The sequence below is a fragment of the Perognathus longimembris genome, chromosome 10, assembly GCF_023159225.1.
Source record: "Perognathus longimembris pacificus isolate PPM17 chromosome 10, ASM2315922v1, whole genome shotgun sequence".
NCBI lineage: Eukaryota > Metazoa > Chordata > Mammalia > Rodentia > Heteromyidae > Perognathus > Perognathus longimembris.
This window is the reverse complement of record NC_063170.1, coordinates 213410-231416: the sequence shown is the minus strand read 5'-3', so window position 1 is coordinate 231416 and position 18007 is coordinate 213410. Positions and strand designations below refer to the sequence as shown.

General features: G+C 51.5%; 1 protein-coding gene across 1 annotated transcript; it reads left to right on the top strand.

Annotated features, from left to right (window-relative positions):
* The first annotated feature begins 380 nt into the window (after positions 1-380).
* LOC125358361 (tubulin beta-3 chain) lies at positions 381-14306 on the top strand. The gene is made up of 6 exons (XM_048355450.1): positions 381-1330; positions 4083-4112; positions 4400-4754; positions 11392-11500; positions 11993-12103; positions 12891-14306. The coding sequence occupies exons 1-6, from the start codon at positions 381-383 to the stop codon at positions 13964-13966; spliced, it is 2631 nt and encodes an 876-aa protein (XP_048211407.1). The 3' UTR covers positions 13967-14306.
* Positions 14307-18007: the final 3701 nt, after the last annotated feature.

The following is an 18007-nucleotide window of genomic DNA, read 5'->3' as shown; positions in this document are numbered from 1 at the left end:
GCAAGTGACCAAGAGGTTGAGAGGAAGGAAGGAGCTTAGAAATGTACCAACCTGAGGCACCTCCAGGGAAGAGATGGAGAGGGTAGTGCAGGGCCAGGTTTGTTTACACCGGCAACAAGAATCTGTGAGCAGAGTCCATGCTGTAGAACTCGGAGTCCTGACCTGGAAAGTGTCTAGACTGTCTGGGCCATGCCTGGGCTGACCTGTCTGTCCAGAGAAAGGGTGAGTGTGAGTGCAAATCTGGGGCTGCCCAGATGGAACTGGGCAGGTGTGGGAGACTTCGGAGCCTGATGACACCATGAGGTGAGCAGCATCCCTGGAACGTGGCGCCAGCTGGAATCAGAGCCCGCTTCACCCCTCCTATCCCCCTGGTTGGGACTATGCCCATGCAGGAGCCCCAGAGGAGGCTACTGGATCCTCTCAACTCCACTCGCACAGCCACTCCTTACCTCGAGCTATCTGCCAACCAGACTGGACCCTGGTGCCTGCAGGTATCCATCCCAGATGGCCTCTTTCTCAGCCTGGGGCTGGTGAGCTTGGTGGAAAACATGCTGGTGGTGATTTCCATTGCCAAGAACCGAAACCTGCATTCCCCCATGTACTACTTCATCTGCTGCCTGGCCTTGTCTGACCTGCTTGTGAGTGTAAGCATTGTGCTGGAGACCACTGTCATCTTGGTGCTAGAGGCAGGGGCCCTGGCCACCCGGGTGACTGTGGTACAGCAGCTGGACAATGTCATCGACGTGCTCATCTGTGGCTCCATGGTTTCAAGTCTCTGCTTTCTTGGAGCCATCGCTGTGGACCGGTACATCTCCATCTTCTATGCACTGCGCTATCATAGCATTGTGACACTGCCCCGGGCACGGTGGGCCATTGTGGCCATTTGGGTAGCCAGCATCTTTTCCAGCACTCTTTTTGTTGCCTACTACAACCACACAGCTGTCCTACTTTGTCTTGTCACCTTTTTTCTGGCCACGCTGGCACTCATGGCAGTTCTATATGTGCACATGCTCTCACGGGCACACCAGCATGCTCAGGCCATTGCTCAGCTCCACAAAAGACAGCACCTTGTCCACCAAGGTTTCCGACTCAAAGGTGCTGCCACCCTCACCATCCTCTTGGGCATTTTCTTCTTATGCTGGGGCCCCTTCTTCCTGCATCTGACACTCATCGTCTTCTGCCCAAAGCACCCTACCTGCAGCTGTTTCTTCAAGAACCTCAATCTCTTCCTTGCCCTCATCATTTTCAACTCCATTGTTGACCCCCTCATCTATGCCTTCCGAAGTCAGGAGCTCCGCATGACACTCAAGGAGGTGCTGCTGTGCTCCTGGTGAGCTGGGAGGGTGGTTTTGGTCTCATAGCTAGGGTGCTGGGCAGAGGGAGATATTGAGTCCCTTCCTAGTGCTAATTTGCCCAATAATGGAGTAGATGAACTCTAATGACTGCTTGAGACCAGGGAGAGAGGTGGTGTGAATCTCCAGGCAAAGCCCTCACTGTAGCTCTAGTGAATAGAGGGCAGGGGATTAGCGCTCAAGCACCAGGAACAAGATCCCTTCCAGGATAGCTCCACTTTCACCCAATGACTAGGCAACACCTACCACTTTCCTTCCTTCCTTCTTTCTTTTTTCTTTTTTTTAAACTTTTTTTTTTTTTTTTGGCCAGTCCTAGGCCGTGAACTCAGGGCCTGAGCACCGTCCCTGTCTTCTTTTTTGCTCAAGGCTAGCACTCTGCCACTTGAGCCACAGCGCACCTTCTGGCCATTTTCTGTATATGTGGTGCTGAGGAATCGAACCCAGGGCCTCATGTATAGGAGGCAAGCACTCTTGCCACTTGCCATATCCCCAGCCTCCTTCTTTCTTTCCTTCCTTCCTTCCCTTTCTCCCTCTTTCTCTCTCTCTCTCTTTTTTTTTTTTTTGCCAGTCCTGGGCCTTGAACTCAGGGCCTGAGCACTGTCCCTGGCTTCTTTTTGCTCAAGGATAGCACTCTGCCACTTGAGCCACAGCGCCACCTCTGGCCATTTTCTTCTTCTTCTTCTTCTTTTTTTTTTTTTTTTTTTTTTGCCAGTCCTGGGCCTGGGACTCAGGGCCTGAGCACTGAGCACTGTCCCTGGCTTCTTTTTGCTCAAGGCTAGCACTGTGCCACTTGAGCCACAGCGCCACTTCTGGCCATTTTCTATATATGTGGTGCTGGGGAATCGAACCCAGGGCTTCATGTATATGAGTCAAGCACTCTTGCCACTAGGTCATATTTCCAGCCCCTCCCTCTTCATCTCTCCTTCCCTCCCTCCCTCCCTCCCTTCCTCCCTTCCTCCTTCCCTCCCTCCCCCACTCTTTTGCTGGTCATGGGGCTTGAATTTAGGGCTTGGTTGCTGATCATGAGGCTAGCTGAAATGAAAGTAACTTCTTTAGCACTTGAGTCACAGCTCCATTTCCAGCTTTTCTGGTAGTTTATTGGAGATAAGACTCTCACAGATTTACCTGCTGGATTGGCTTTAGAACTATGATCCTCAAATCTCATTCTCCTGAGTAGCTAGGACTACAGGCTTAAGCGCACTGGCACCTGGCATTCTCTGCCTATTTTTTGCTGTCAGCTCTTGGAGCTGTACCCCCATTGGCAGGGACAAGCCGTCTCTGGACTGGCAGAGTGATGAGGGCTCTGGGGGAGCACAGCTCTCTAGTGAGAGCCTCTGGAGATCCAACCATATCTATGGAGCAAAATGGGCTGTTTTATGGGGCTGGGACAGCCTTTTTTTTTTTTTTGCCTTGAGCAAAAGGAAGCCAGGGCCAGTGCTCAGGCCCTGAGTCCAAACTCCAGGACTGGCAGGAAAAAAAAGGGGGGGGGGGCTGTTTCAGGACGGGAACTCCTTTAGCCCCATTCCTGTAGCCCTCCACATGTGGCACACCATGAGTGGGACCATCATCTTCGTTTATTCTGAGCTGCCCTGAATGGGACAAGGTCTGGGATCTGCTCTGCCCAGCACTGCTTCCTGGAAACGAGGTCAGTGCCCTGCCAGCTAGGAAATAGATAAGCCCCCTGGGGGGGGGTGGCTGACTTGAGAGTCAGGGTACTTCAGTTCTGTTTCCCAGTGAAGCGGCACCCTGCCTAGTGTGAGGACTCCTTCCTGAGCTGCTGCTTAGGTTCTTCAAAGACATGGAGCCTCCTAATCAACCTCCTCCCTAAGACAGGCTGAGTGCCCTCACCTCTGAGGCAGAGTTAGGAAATGGCCTCTGGCCAAGCCCAAGTCATGCTGTCAAGCTCTAGACAGATTCCTGACCTCATGCTGGGAGCTGGTTCCCAGCAGGACTAGCCTTTGCCAGGAGACAGGACTGTGAGTCAGCGTTCCGCAGGGCACCAGAGCTCTCTGGGGACAGGGGTGTTGGCTTGCCAATGCTGTCCCTATAGGGTGTTTCCAAGCAGCTTACTTAACACTCAGACAAGGAGGCAGACCCAAATGTCCCCTCTCAAATGGGGACAGCTAGAGGCCAATCACAGAAAGCTACATCATGGACACACTGGGGGAAGGGCCTCTTGAGAACAAAAGACCCACTTCTATATTTTCCAAACCCAACCCAGGAGCTTCTCCTGAGAGGAGAGTTGGTATGCGTGGGCACAACTCACATACTCCTGTGCACAGAGGGACACGGGCACCCTCAGCGTGTTCTCAGCTGTCTGTTTTGGGAAACAGGCTCTTTGTGATCATCCATACTTTGTGATGCTGTCTGAAACCCTTCCTGAAGGATCTCTGTCATTGAAATATCAGAAATACCATTAGAAGGTGTCCTTGTCATGACTATTAAATCTGTGCTGTGCATATGTGGACTGTACTGTAGACGTTGTCTTCTAACACTTAGCTACATTCTACCAGTTCTTCCTCCAAGGAGCTCCACCACATACACCGAGTTTCCTACGTGGCTCCGGCTGGGCTCCGGGCCCCTCTCTATCAGGGTCTGAGGGCGCTGGTGACAACAGGGAACGAGTTAAATAGCGAGGCCTGCCATCCCCCACCCAGTAGGTCCACTCACTGCTGAGGGTCCTCAGGATAGCACTGTGCAGGCCCGGTGACAAAAACACCCGTATCCCAGGTTCATTGGCACCCTCCGCTGCGGGAAACGGTAGGTGACCCTCGGCGCTGGGGGCCCCCCACCCTCCGGGCCCTGCCCAAAGCTTGTTTTCCCCTCAGAGGTTCAGAACCTGCTCCAGCCTCACAGGCCTGGCTCACCCGACGGGTCCCGGAGCGCAGAGGACCTCCTGAAGCGGGGCGGGGACGCGGGGTGGGGGGTGGGGGAGAAAGACCCTCCTCACAAAGACCAGGGTGGGGCCTTCTCTTGGGCGGCGCCCTGAGGCCCGTACGGGAGGGAGGAGGAGCGCGAGAAGCTGCGGACGTCCATTGTCCTCCGAGAGCCCGCCGCGCCCCCGGCCGGCCCCCCCTTCCCCCTCGCCGGCCGGGCGGGGTGGCGCCGGGGCGGCGGGGCCCCCGCCGCATTGTGCGGGCGCGGCGGGCGGAGCGCGCTCGGGTGCCGAGGCTGCAGAGCCCCGCCGCTCTGCCGCATTCGGGGCGCGGCCCGGGGATTGGCCCGCCGCGCGACGTCACCGGGGGCGGGGCCGCGCCTATAAGAGCTCGCGCCCGCGGCCTCCGGGCCTCCGCAGCCCGCCCGGCAGTCCGCTCGTGCCCGCACCGCCCGCCCGACGCAGCCAGTATGAGGGAGATCGTGCACATCCAGGCCGGCCAGTGCGGCAACCAGATCGGGGCCAAGGTGAGGCCACGCCCCGCCGCCCGGCACCCCGGGGCCGCTCCCTAGTCGGCTCGGGGCGGCCGTCCCGGTCCGGGGAGGAGGCGCGGTGCCCGCGGCCGCGCCCCTCGCCGCGCCCTCCGCTCGGAGCCGGAACAAAGGGACCAGCCCCGTCCGGTGCCGGGGACTGGGAAGACTGGGTCCCCGCCCTGCGCTCCCCACCCGGAGCCTGCCTTCTGCTCCTCTGCCCCGGTGGCCGCGCGCCGGAGCGCCTCCGACGCCCGCGCCCTAGCACAGCCCTACCCGCGCTCCCGCGGAGCCCCTCCGGCTGGGGCCCTGCCCGGGTGCGGCCCCCATCGGAGGTTGTAGTTTAGCCTAGAATAAGATCGGCGGGTCGGCGGGAAGCTTTGGGTGGTGTTCTCTCCCAAGGCCGTGATTCCATCCGCCCGAGCCCCCTCCGGAGGACTGGGGTGCTCACCAAGAGGCAGAGAAGCTCTCTTGCCCCCCCCTCGTGCCTCCCCCATCTCGATCCCCGACCCTTAGCTTCCTAGCCCCACCCTCTTCCTTTGTTTGGGGGGGCGTTGGGCCTGGTCCAGGGGTGACCTTGGTCCAGATCCAGACTACCCTGGTTGGGCAGAGCCTCCCTTTCCCCCGGGGACTGGGCCGCGCCCAGAGGCCGGTCATTTAGGTTTGCCTGCAGAGACAAAGCGGGGAATGGGGTCTGCGACCCTGTTGGGCCTCTCACCTCCATTGTTAGCCCGCCTTACAGATGTTGGCGCTGAGACAGAAAAGGGCACTGGTGGCTTGAATCAGGGTGACTGAGGTGGCCTCGTCCCCTCCCAGACGGAGGAGGGATGAGGCAGCTGCCCTGATCCGAGTCTTGGGAGTCTGCCCCCTGCCCAAGGTCACCCAGTGGAACAGCACGGCCTGCCTGCTCACTTACGCAGCCCGGGTTTGGGTGCGACCTGCTGCCCTCGGAAGAAGAGAGGAGGGGGAGATGAGCTTTGTCAGGACCCTGGCCAGGGACACAGCTTCCGGGTGAGGGAGGGGCCGACGGGCCCAGACCGGTCTTGGAAGGCAAGGGGCCGGGCAAAGACTCTCTGGAGGCTCTCACCATGGAAACCAGGCAGGAACAAAAAAGCTAATTACAAAGGACTAGGGTAGCCCTGTGGTTGACGAGTAAATTGCAAGTTTGGCTGTAGGGCGGAGATGTCCATGATGGCAGGGTGGGGCAGTGCCAGGGAGACTCCCTAATCACTGAGGAGACAGCTGTGCCTGCTTTCAGGCCAGTGCCTCGGGGAGGTGGGCCGTAGGGCTGAGATCCTCCGATCCAATCCGGACTCCTGGGGCTGTCAATGACATCTGTCCTGGCCTGAAGGGAGGGGCTAGGCCTGCTGAAACATCTGCTCCTGGGGTGGGGGGTGGGGGGTCCGGAGGCAGTGAGGCCTGCCTGATAACCTTCCTTCTGTGGCCTGGACTGGTGCCGCTGTGACAAACCCGCTCATGTCAGGCAAAAGCTCTGGCTCTCTGGACTGCAGAACAGGCAACTTTGTGTTTGCTGAAAATTTTAATATCTGATCTTTTTTGGCAATGCAACATGTAAATTATCTTAGGGGGAGGGTCTTCCTCTTCCACAGTTCTCTTTGTGGCAATCAGTATAAAGCAGTTTGTGCTTCCATTAAACCTTCCTGCTCTGGAAGGTGCCCAGAGATAAACTGGAAGTCTAGGTCTGGTGTATGGGATTTTCTTGCTCAGCATTTGCCTCAGACAACAGGAAATTTCTCGTCCATCTTTACTGCCCACTGTATAGCTGATTATAGTGTCCTTCCTTTGGTCTGCACTAGGGTGTGTGTGGGGAGGGGTGGGGTGGCATTTTCCCTGCCAATCACCAGCAGCAGCCAATTGGGTAAGCAAGGCTGCTTTTCTGCTATAGGTCCTTGGGTGGTGCCTGAATTAACACAATGGGCCACAGGCTGTATGTAGGGAGGCACCTGGCTAGGGATAGGGTGGGGTGGAGGCTGCAGCTAATCGGGGCATGGGGTGGGGGGTAAGACTGGAGTTAACACTTCTGAGCAACCTTAACAGTTCATTAGCCATTTGTGACAATTTGTGTTAGAATGTAGAAGTCTTGTGCTAGATGCTTTATTTATTCCTTCATCTCAAAGGATGTGGTAAGATGGGCCAAGAAAAGGCCAAGAAAAATGAAGCATCCTAGAGGATGAGTCACTTGCCTGGAATCACAGGCATTGTAGCTATATCAGGATGGGTGAGAATTCACAACCTCCTTCCAAAGGAGCAGATGTGACAGAACTTCCCCTCATGGTTCCCTTTGCTGGACTCCCTAACTCATCCTCCTCTTGGAGAGGGGGGAGGTAATTTAGGAGCCTTCTGGAAAAGAAGTCTTTTGTCTGCCCTGAGCTGGCTGCTGTAGACTCCTCCCCAGGGCCACTGGGCTGGACCTGGGGCGGGGCCTGCTTGGCCTAAGAGCCAATGAGAGAGTGTGTTCCCTTCATGCCTCCAACCCAGCGGGAAGGTGGTGACTAAGGAAGGTTGGGGGAGATAAATACACTTGGGTCTTCCAAATCCTCTGAGGGCTGACATGGACTTCGAAGAGTCAGCACCATGGACAGAGCCACGCCCCTATGGGCCAGAACCTCAGGTCAAAGGAATTCTATGTCAGGCTCTTGGGATACACTAATACTTGCTGGGGTGATGCTATTTAATTTTCAGAATTGTATTCAATCATTTATTAAATATGTTATAGAATAGTTTACTCATAACATTTTAAATTATTATACTTTCATTAGTTTTGATTACAAAAACAATTGTTAAATTGGGCACCAGTGGCTCACGCCTGTCAATCCTAATTACTCAGAAGGCTGCGATCTGACATTTGCAAATCTAGCCCAGGCAAGAAAGTCCATCACACTCTTATCTCTAATATTCTTCCAGTAAATAATTGAATTGTGTGATGGAGATGTAGCTAGAGAACTTGCCTACCATTCATAAGGCCTCAAGTTCAATCCCCAGCACCAAAAGAAAAAAACAAACAAGTCCTATAGAGAGTGGTAGTTTAAAACTGTACTTAGGAGACTAAGACAAATAGGAGGACTGCTTGAACTCAAGTTTAAGGCCAATCTGGGCAACCCAGCAAAATCCTGTCTTTAAAAGAATAAGGGGAAGGTGGGGGGGCTGGGAATATGGCCTAGTGGTAGAGTGCTTGCCTCACATACATGAAGCCCTGGGTTTGATTCCTCAGCCCCACATAAACAGAAAAAAATAGGAGTGGTGCTGTAACTCAAGTGGTAGATTGCTAGCCTTTAGCAAAAAGAAGCCAGGGACAATGCTCAGGCCTTAAGTTCAAGCCCTAGGACTGGCAAAAATAAAATAAAGGCCAGGCACTGGTGACACACACCTTTAATCTTAGCTACACAGGAGGCTGAGATGTGAAGATTGTGGTTCGAAGCTAACTTGGGCAAGAAAGTCTGTGAGGCTCTTTTATTTTGGTTGGTTGTGGGGCCTGAACTCTGGGCCTGTCCCTGGGTGCTGTCCCTGAGAGTTTCAGCTCAACGTCAGAGCTGTATCACTTGAGCCACAGTGCCACTTCGAATTTTCTGGTGGTTAGTTAGAGATAAAAATGAGTCTCATAGGCTTTCCTGCCTGGGCTGGCTTTGAACTCTGATCTTCAGATCTCAGCCTCCTGAGTAGCTAGCAAGTGTGAGCCACTGGTGGCCCTGGCGCCCCGCTATAGTCTGTGAGACTCTTCTCCCCAACTAACTACCAAAAAAGCTGAAGTAGAGCTGTGGTTCAAGTGCTAGAATACTACCCTTGAGCAGAAAAAAAAAAAAAAAAAAGGATCAGGACAGTGCCCAGGCTCTGAGTGAATTCAAGCTCCAGGACCACACACACACACACACACACACACACACAAGAAAAACATCCTTGAAATTCTGAAGATAAGGTGCTATTTAGCCACCTGTTGTCATGACCCTGACCCTTGCCAAGCCCACATAGTTGGGCCTCAGGAGAGCAAGTTGAGGGACAGGAGCCAAAATCAAGTGGTATATATGCCTAGTGAGTGTTGGGAGATGATCTTTCTCGTTCATTTTATTTGTGGCTTTATTTTGTTTTCTTTTTCTGGTACTGCAGTTTAAATTCAGGGTATTGCACTTACTGGACTGTCACTCATTTGAATTTCACCTCCAGTCTGACTTCATGCTTGTTATTTTGGAGGTAGAGTTTCTCAGATCTTTCTGCCTGGACTGGCTTTGAACTGCAGTCCTTTGAATCTTATCCTACTGAGTAGCTAGGATTATAAGCATAAACCAGTGGTACTTATCTATTTTATGACTATACATGTGGCTTTAAAACTGTGTGTGTGTACGTGTATGTACTAGGTTTGAACTCAAGGGCTCGTGTTCTTGTTTTCTTTCCTCTCATGGCTGGTGCTATTTCTAGCCTTTTTTTTTTTTTTTTTGCTAGGCCTGGGACTTGAACTCAGGGCCTGAGCACTGTCCCTGGCTTCTTTTTGCTCAAGGCTAGCACTCTACCTCTTGAGCCACAGCACCATTCCCAGCCTTTTCTGTATATGTGGCGCTGAGAATTGAACCCAGAGATTCATGCATGCTAGGCAAGCACTCTACCAGTAGACTACATTCCCAGCCCTATTTCTAGCTTTTTTTTTTTTTTTTTTTTGGCCAGTCCTGGGCCTTGGACTCAGGGCCTGAGCACTGTCCCTGGCTTCTTCCCGCTCAAGGCTAGCACTCTGCCACTTGAGCCACAGCGCCACTTCTGGCCGTTTTCTGTATATGTGGTGCTGGGGAATCGAACCTAGGGCCTCGTGTATCCGAGGCAGGCACTCTTGCCACTAGGCTATATCCCCAGCCCTAATTCCAGCTTTTTGAAGATAAGAGTCTCTTGACTTTGTCTATTCTGGCTGGCTTCAAACTTCAATCCTCAGATCTCAATGTCCTGAGTAACTAGGGTCACAGGTGAACCACTGGCACCCAATAGCTTTAAAACAGAATGAGTTGCTGGGCACTTGTGGCTCACACCAAAAATCCTAGCAACTCAGGAGGCTAAAATCTGTGTATCACAGTTCGAAGCCAGCCAAGACAGGAAAGTCTATGCTCCCATCACCAAAGTCAGAAGTGGAGCTGTGGCTCAAGTGGTTGAGCATTATTAGCCTTGAGCAAAAAAGCTTAACAGACAGCACCTGGGCCCTGAGTTCAAGGCCCAGTGCTGGCACAAACCAGACCAAAACAACTTGATATGAGTGAATGCTGAATGCTTTCTTGTTTTGTTTGGGCTAGTCATATTTGGGTAACACTGTCAGGTTTGCCTTACAGGTTAGGCTAGTCCTAGAAGGCGGTTCACACACTATAAACAACTCAATAGGGCTGGGAATATGGCCTAGTGGCAAGAGTGCTTGCCTCCTACACATGAAGCTCTCAGTTCGATTCCCCAGCACCACATATATGGGAAACGGCCAGAAGGGGCGCTGTGGCTCAGGTGGCAGAGGGCTAGCCTTGAGCGGGAAGAAGCCAGGGATGGTGTTCAGGCCCTGAGTCCAAGGCCCAGGACTGGCCAAAAAAAAAAAAGAACTCAGTAGACTCCAGGAAACTGCAGTGACACACATACATGTGTGTCCTCCTGTAGTTCCATAGGGCTGCTGATGTTCTTGTCCCTGAAAGGTTTGAGTGCCCTGGGGGTGGGTAGGTTGTGCCCTTGTTTCAGGTACAAGCAAGCAGCAAGACCAGGTCCCAATGCATTTTGTTTTCTCCTAATAGAATTAATATGCATTTAATGAAATGAATAATAAAAACTTAGCAGGAACCAAAATAAAAACACAAAAAGGGGAAATAAATTTGGTCCCACCCTTTCTGCAAGATGACCTGAGAACAGTCCCTCAGGATAGGTTGCCAGCCCAATTATGTTACATAATAATCATTCTGTTCAAAGTTTTTAAGCCTTAAAAATCATTTTTAGCTTTTTTTAATCCAGCATTCACATGATGAAATTCCAACAGTACCAAAGGGTACACAGTGAAAGGAAGACTCTCTTCTAGCCTGCAACAAAGCCCCAGGCAGGGCTTTCTGTGTTTCTGTCAGAGATATCCAAATATAGATGAGCACATGCACAATGTTTTATAACCTACTTTTTCCATTGAGCAATCTTTTTGCCAACTCATGACTAATGTAGAGGCCCTTTGTTTTTTGAGGCCTCTCATACCATTTGACTCTTGGAAGCCATTCCTGTCCCAAGGAGTAAAGAGGAGAATTTGTATACCCACGGGAGCCATGTAGTTTGTCCATGGATGCTTCCTGAGTAGGTCCCAAGAGTCAAAGTGTTTCTAAGAGGCCTGTTGGGGGTGGGGTGGGGGGGGGCGCAGAATGTTTCTGCCGGTCTTCTGTCCACTGAGGAGAGTTTGTGTATATGTATGCATGTTCACCGTCCTGCTTCTCACTGTCCCGTACTGCCCATAGGCTTTATGTATGTTAGCTTGCTGTATTCTCACAAGGGCCTGTTATCAGGCTCATTGTAGATAGGACAGACACCAGAGCACAGAAAACTCTTGTTGCCAGCCTGAGGTCACATAGAATTAAGAAGAGCCTAGCCATCATCATAGCCCCCTCCTGACTCCCTCTCACCATTATTACAGTTTTGGGAGGTCATCAGTGACGAACATGGCATAGATCCCAGTGGCAACTACGTGGGGGACTCGGACCTGCAGCTGGAGCGCATCAGCGTCTACTACAACGAAGCCTCCTGTGAGCACTTGCCCTGGTTCCATTCTGGCCCTGGGGAGAAGGCCCCTCCCTGAGTGGGTAGAGTCCTAGCATCCCTGACCTCTGGTTAACCAAAAGGCCAACTGGCATGACTAGGGATTGGATATCCAAACTCAACACAATAAAGATGACAGATCACAGTGGCAACCACTATAGAGTGAGATAATTGTGCGCTTAATGGCCATGAAGGTTTTGCTTTCCATGGTAGATGGGATAAGAAGGAGATGGGTGGCTGCATTCTGGGTGATGTGGGCAGGAACAGAGCTGGGTTACCTTAGATGGCTCAATTAGAGGCTACTGGGCCTCAAAGAGTGATTTCTTTATAACCAATTGGTGTGGTATTAACCTGCCCACCTAGCCATGTGACTGGAAATCACCTAAGCCTATGATTTTAATCTCAGCCCATTCACATGTGAGGTAGAGAGGGAGGTACTGACTCTATGATCTATATCACTGGATCCCCTCTTCCTTCAGCTCATAAATATGTGCCTCGGGCCATCCTGGTAGACCTGGAGCCTGGAACTATGGATAGTGTGCGGTCTGGGGCCTTTGGACATCTCTTCAGGCCTGACAACTTCATCTTTGGTGAGTTTCCCTTGCTCCAAGCTCCAGTAGGAGAGAAATCTGGGCAGGCAAACCATGTCAGCAGATGGGTGCAAGTATCAGGAAAGGGGAGAAACCAGCTCCTCACTGGGACCTTGCAGGGTAAAATGGACCCTTCTATTTTGTAGTTGGATATTGGAGGCTCAGGGAAATGATTCTGTGTAGGAAACACACCATTCGTTTTAAACATAGGTATAGAACAGTAAGCTTGTGGAATCATTGTAGAGCTGTTGGAACAGAAGTAGGGGCCACCTACTTTTTGCCTGTAGCAAAAAGTTAGAGTGTACTTGTGCCTGTGTCCTGGTGGCTGGCTGGCCACTGAAGTTTACACTGACACTGAAAGAATGCCTCACCTCGCTTCTGCCTCAGGGACTCAGCATACCCAGCTCGAGGGGCTGCTGTTTTCAACTGGTCCCAAGCTACACAAAATTTTGGGTTTCAGTTTAGGCTTCCAAAAGGCCCAAGGAAGAAGTGGTCTGGAGGGTAAGGGCCAACCTACGCATCCAGAACGCTCCTAGGAGGCAGCAAGGCTGTGGCTGGTTCCAGGTTTTCAGTTCCCTATTCTAAAGTCCCTTACACTGAACAACAGTGCAGCAGTCTGCAACAAAGCTCAGGGCCAGCCAGGGACATAAGATGTTTGTTCATCAGGTGTACACTTTACAGAGGTACCAGCTTCCATGGCTGTCTCCTGGAGTATTCAGGGAGGTCCTGGTCTTGACTATAGACCTTTGGATCCCTTCCTGTCACTTCCTTATCCTCTCCCCAACAGGTCAGAGTGGGGCTGGCAACAACTGGGCCAAGGGTCACTACACAGAGGGTGCAGAGCTTGTGGACTCAGTCCTAGATGTTGTGCGGAAGGAGTGTGAGAATTGCGACTGCCTACAGGGCTTCCAGCTGACCCACTCACTGGGTGGGGGCACGGGCTCGGGCATGGGCACGCTGCTCATCAGCAAGGTACGGGAGGAGTACCCTGACCGCATCATGAACACTTTCAGTGTGGTGCCCTCGCCCAAAGTATCAGACACTGTGGTGGAACCCTACAACGCCACGTTGTCCATCCACCAACTGGTGGAGAACACAGATGAGACCTACTGCATCGACAATGAGGCCCTGTATGACATCTGCTTCCGCACTCTGAAACTGGCCACACCCACCTATGGAGACCTCAACCACCTGGTGTCAGCCACCATGAGTGGAGTCACCACCTCCCTCCGCTTTCCTGGCCAGCTCAATGCAGACCTCCGCAAGCTGGCTGTGAACATGGTGCCCTTCCCCCGCCTGCACTTCTTCATGCCTGGCTTTGCCCCACTCACAGCCCGGGGAAGCCAGCAGTACCGTGCCCTGACGGTGCCTGAGCTCACCCAGCAGATGTTTGATGCCAAAAACATGATGGCTGCCTGTGACCCCCGCCATGGCCGCTACCTGACAGTGGCCACTGTCTTCCGTGGGCGCATGTCTATGAAAGAAGTAGATGAGCAGATGCTGGCTATCCAGAGCAAGAACAGCAGCTACTTTGTTGAGTGGATCCCTAACAATGTCAAGGTGGCCGTGTGTGACATCCCTCCTCGCGGGCTCAAGATGTCTTCCACCTTCATTGGCAATAGCACAGCAATCCAGGAGCTGTTCAAGCGCATCTCAGAGCAGTTCACTGCCATGTTCCGGCGCAAGGCCTTCCTGCACTGGTACACCGGTGAGGGCATGGATGAGATGGAGTTCACAGAGGCCGAGAGCAACATGAACGACCTGGTGTCTGAGTACCAGCAGTACCAGGACGCCACTGCTGAGGAGGAGGGCGAGATGTATGAAGATGATGATGAGGAGTCTGAGGCCCAGGGCCCCAAGTAAAGCCACTCGTAGCTGGAGTGTGGAGCCAAGTGTCAGCCAGGGCCAAGACAAGCAGCCCTCTAGCTGCTGACACCGCTCCCCAGCTTTGCTTCCTACCAGCCTGCCATGGCATCATAGGGCCTCCCGGGTTAAGTCCTTCAGCATTTATGGCCATCCCCACCCAACCTGAGTCCATTCAGCTCTGTCCTCCCCACGTAGGCCACTTCCTTTCTGTGTTGCCCATTGTCTCTTGGTTTTATTGTAGCTCCAAGCCTGATGTTTTATAGTTTGTTTTGTTTTTTTTACTGATGTATGTTTATATTTTGGGGGGGATACTTAATAAATCTATTGCTGTCAGATACCCCTTTCTGGTGCTGGACATTTTATTTTATTTTGGAAAAGAGGGGTCCCAAACAGGTCCAAGAAGGGTGAGTAGTGTGGGCAGGGTGATGTGGTGGGAGAAGCCCTCGTCTCTGGAACTGGTTGCTGAAGCAGGTCTGTGTTGGGGACCTGAAAGAGTCTTGCCTAAGGAGGAGGGACGTAAGATGCAGAAGGAACAGCTAAGCCTGAGAGAAGTCACTTCTTCAACTGTATAGTGTATCTCTTATGTCTCAGGAGCCACCCCACCCTGGTCTCCCTTGGGTCTACTCCTGCTCAGAGCTGCTCAACTGCACTTCAGATAGCCTTGTTGAAACTGGCATTAGAGGGGAAGCCTGACATCTGAAATGTCAGGCAGGGAAGGGACCCCCTGGAAAAACACTGAGGTGTTGGAGGCCAAAGCATACCCTTTGGGAAGGGACTGGTCAGAGACAAAAAGATGTGGTGGTACCATGACCTAGTGATATGATGGTTTTGTACGACTCCTTTGTGGGGGTTTTTTTTTTTTTCTTTTTTTTTCTGCATCTGCAAGCAACCCAATGTCATTTATTTATTTATTTATTTATTTATTTATTCATTCCGCCAGTTCTGGGGCTTCAACTCAGGGCCTGAGCACTGTCTCTGGCTTCTTTTTGCTCAGGCTAGCACTCTACCACTTGAGCCACAGCGCCACTTCCAGCTTTTCCTGTATATGTGGTGCTGAGGAATCGAACCTATGGTTTCATGTATCCGAGGCAAGCACTCTACCACTAGGCCCTGACTTAGTGATATGTTGGTTTTTTACCACCCCCTTGTGGTTTCTTTGTGCATCTGCAAGCTATCCAGAGTGGCTTTTGTTGGTTTTTGTTTTTTGTCAGTTTTCTCGGGGACTTGAACTCGGGGTCTGAGCACTGTCCCTGGCTTCTTTTTTCTCAAGGTTAGCACTCTACCACTTGAGCCACAGAAAATTTAACTGCAACTGGCAAAATGAAAGGTACCAATCACATAGCTCCATAGCCCAGAGTTCTTGCATGGGAAAGTGCAGGGTCCAGAGCTGTCCAGGCATTGGTCAGCAGGACTCTATCTCTTATACAGTTCCACCCCCAAGGCTCCACCCATTACTCCCCATTTCCCAGCCTCCTCAGATTACTGCTCAGGAACACTTGCTCCAATGTGAAGCTGTGCACAGAAAAGGAAGAGACCTGGTCAACCATGGGTTGTGTGATTCTTGCTTGGTGAGAAGAAAGCACTGAGAGTTCATAGGTTGAGGGGAGCAGTTTGTGCCAGCCATGTGGTATAGGCCAAGCAGCAGTGGACCCTCTGGCTCTGGCTCTGTTATCAGGGGCCAGTGGGAGCATCCTAGGAATAAGGAAGAGAAGGTGATTGAGGAGTGGTGGGTGCAGAGCTGCCACCAAAAGAGGAACTGTTGGGTAAATAGGGATAAAAAGTGGTGGTCATGGGCTGGGAGTGTGGCTTAGCGGTAGAGTGCTTGCCTAGTATGCATGAAGCCCTGGGTTTGATTCCTCAGTTACACATAAACAGAAAAGGCCAGAAGTGGTGCTGTGGCTCAAGTGGTAGAGTGCTTTCCTTAAGCAAAAAGAAGCCAGGCCCAAGGACTGGCAGAAAAAGTGGTGGTCATAACATCATGACATTTCTAGTTCCCAGTGTCTCATAATTCTTTCGGTGCCTGCTCAAGGTCAATCAAAGCCCACTGCCCTCCAGAGGACTTAATCGAGTTCCCTTCCAGTCCCTCTCTTCACTCAGCCTCACTGTTTTGTTCCATGGCTTTCCATTCTCTTTGAAATAAACACTGTGTTTACCTTTTAATTCTTTAATGGATAGGGGAAACACATGGGGTCATGGCTCAAGTGGTAGTCAGCCATAAGGAAAGAAGCCTAAGGCCCTGATTTTGAACTTGTACCAACACCAACACACACACACACACACACACACACACATACACACACCCCACAAGAAAAAGAGAGGGAGACATATAATACCTCAGGAATCACTCCAGCCACCTCCTTGGTAACGTCATAGCTCCACTGATCCATATTTGCTCACATTTTAGTATCTCTAGATTTCCTTATAACCTTAGGATAGTCTGTCCTGGTTCCTTCCCTCTGATGAATTCTTCTCTATGTAGCAGATTAGAGGCCTGAACTCCAGAGACAGGAGACATTCTCAGTATGAGAGGACCAAGGAGCACAGATAGTGGTAGGACTTTAAGTTCCTAGCCTTTGGAGCCTGGGACCTAGCATTAAGAGGCTTTATAGACTAGTTTTGAAGCTGTCCAATCCTACAAATTAAAGGAGCTTAATCACATCTCCCACCTGGGCACTGGCAGCTCACACTTGTAATCCTAGCAACTCAGGAGGCTGAGATAAAAGGATTAGAGTTGAAAGCAGTAAAGTCCATAAGAATCTTATCTCCAATTAGTTCTCCAAAATCTGGAAGTAGAGCTGTGGCTCAAGTGGTAGAGCACTAACCTTGAGTGGAAAAGTTCAGGGATAGCACCTAGGCCATGGGTTCAAGCCCCAGCTGGCACAAAAAAGAAAAGAAAAACCTAAACAACAAATAGAATCTCCTAGAAGTTCCCCATCTCTCTCATCAATCCCTTGGTCCACACATGCTAGATAAATACTCTGCCACTGAGCCACAACCCCAGCTCTAGAGTTTCCTTCTGAACATAGATGGTATGGGAGCTGAGGATGTGGAAAGTTAAGAGTACTATGAACACAGCACTAATGTGAGCTCTAAATCCAAATGTAATTAAGTGCTTGCAGGGGCAATAACAAAGGGCTCAGCATTGTATGTTTCTAGTGTTTAGTCAGAGCAGAGCATACTCTGAGGGGTGGATTTACCTAATGGAGAAGCAGGGTAAAAAGCTGTTGGGGGCAGAAGGCAGACTTCTTTTTCCCAGGGTCACTCTAACTGGTGTGTTGCAGATGGACTCAGCTGACTCAGGTTGGGGCTGAAGAGGAGGAGGCTGCCATGGTCCCGTGGTATTTGGTCCTGAGCACTGTGGGAAGGGAGTTGTGGGAATTGGTAGGGAGGGGTTACCACTGTGGAGTTGGTAGCAAAGAGAGGCGTAACAGAAAACAGCTCTGGAAGTCCAGGGACTCTGGGAAGGTCTCAATTCATTCTCTTCTGTCATTGCCCAGTCCTGGAGCCATAGGAGCTGGCAAGAGAAGGGTAGGGAGAAAGACCAGGTGGAAGAAAGAATTGTTAGGTTAGGGACCCTGGAGGAGCAAATAAAGCAGCATCTTGAGACTCTTAGCTCAGTAAATCTCTCTCTAGTCTGGACAGATGGAAGAGAAACACAGGGTTTCTAGTCATCCCAAGCAGATCTGGAATCTCAATCCATCCCTTGTTATCTACGTGACTTTTGTGAAGTCAGTGAAGCCACCTCACCTGAAGGAGACTTTGAGGCTTGCATGGGATTAAGTGAGGTAGTGTATGGCAAACACTTGGCAGCCTGAAGTTGTGGGCTCCGTTATCACAGTGAGTCCTCTGGTTAAGTTTAGAGGCAGTCAAATCTGTGGCCTTCTGCAGAGAGGGGAAACTAAATCTCAGAGCTCAGGGGCACCACAGCCTATATGTCGCTCCCTTTATCAGTAAGGGCCCTCAAATCAAGAAATATATCTGAGCTGGGGTAGGATCTATGTGCAGAGCACCCTGTTTTTGTTCACAAACAACAATAAA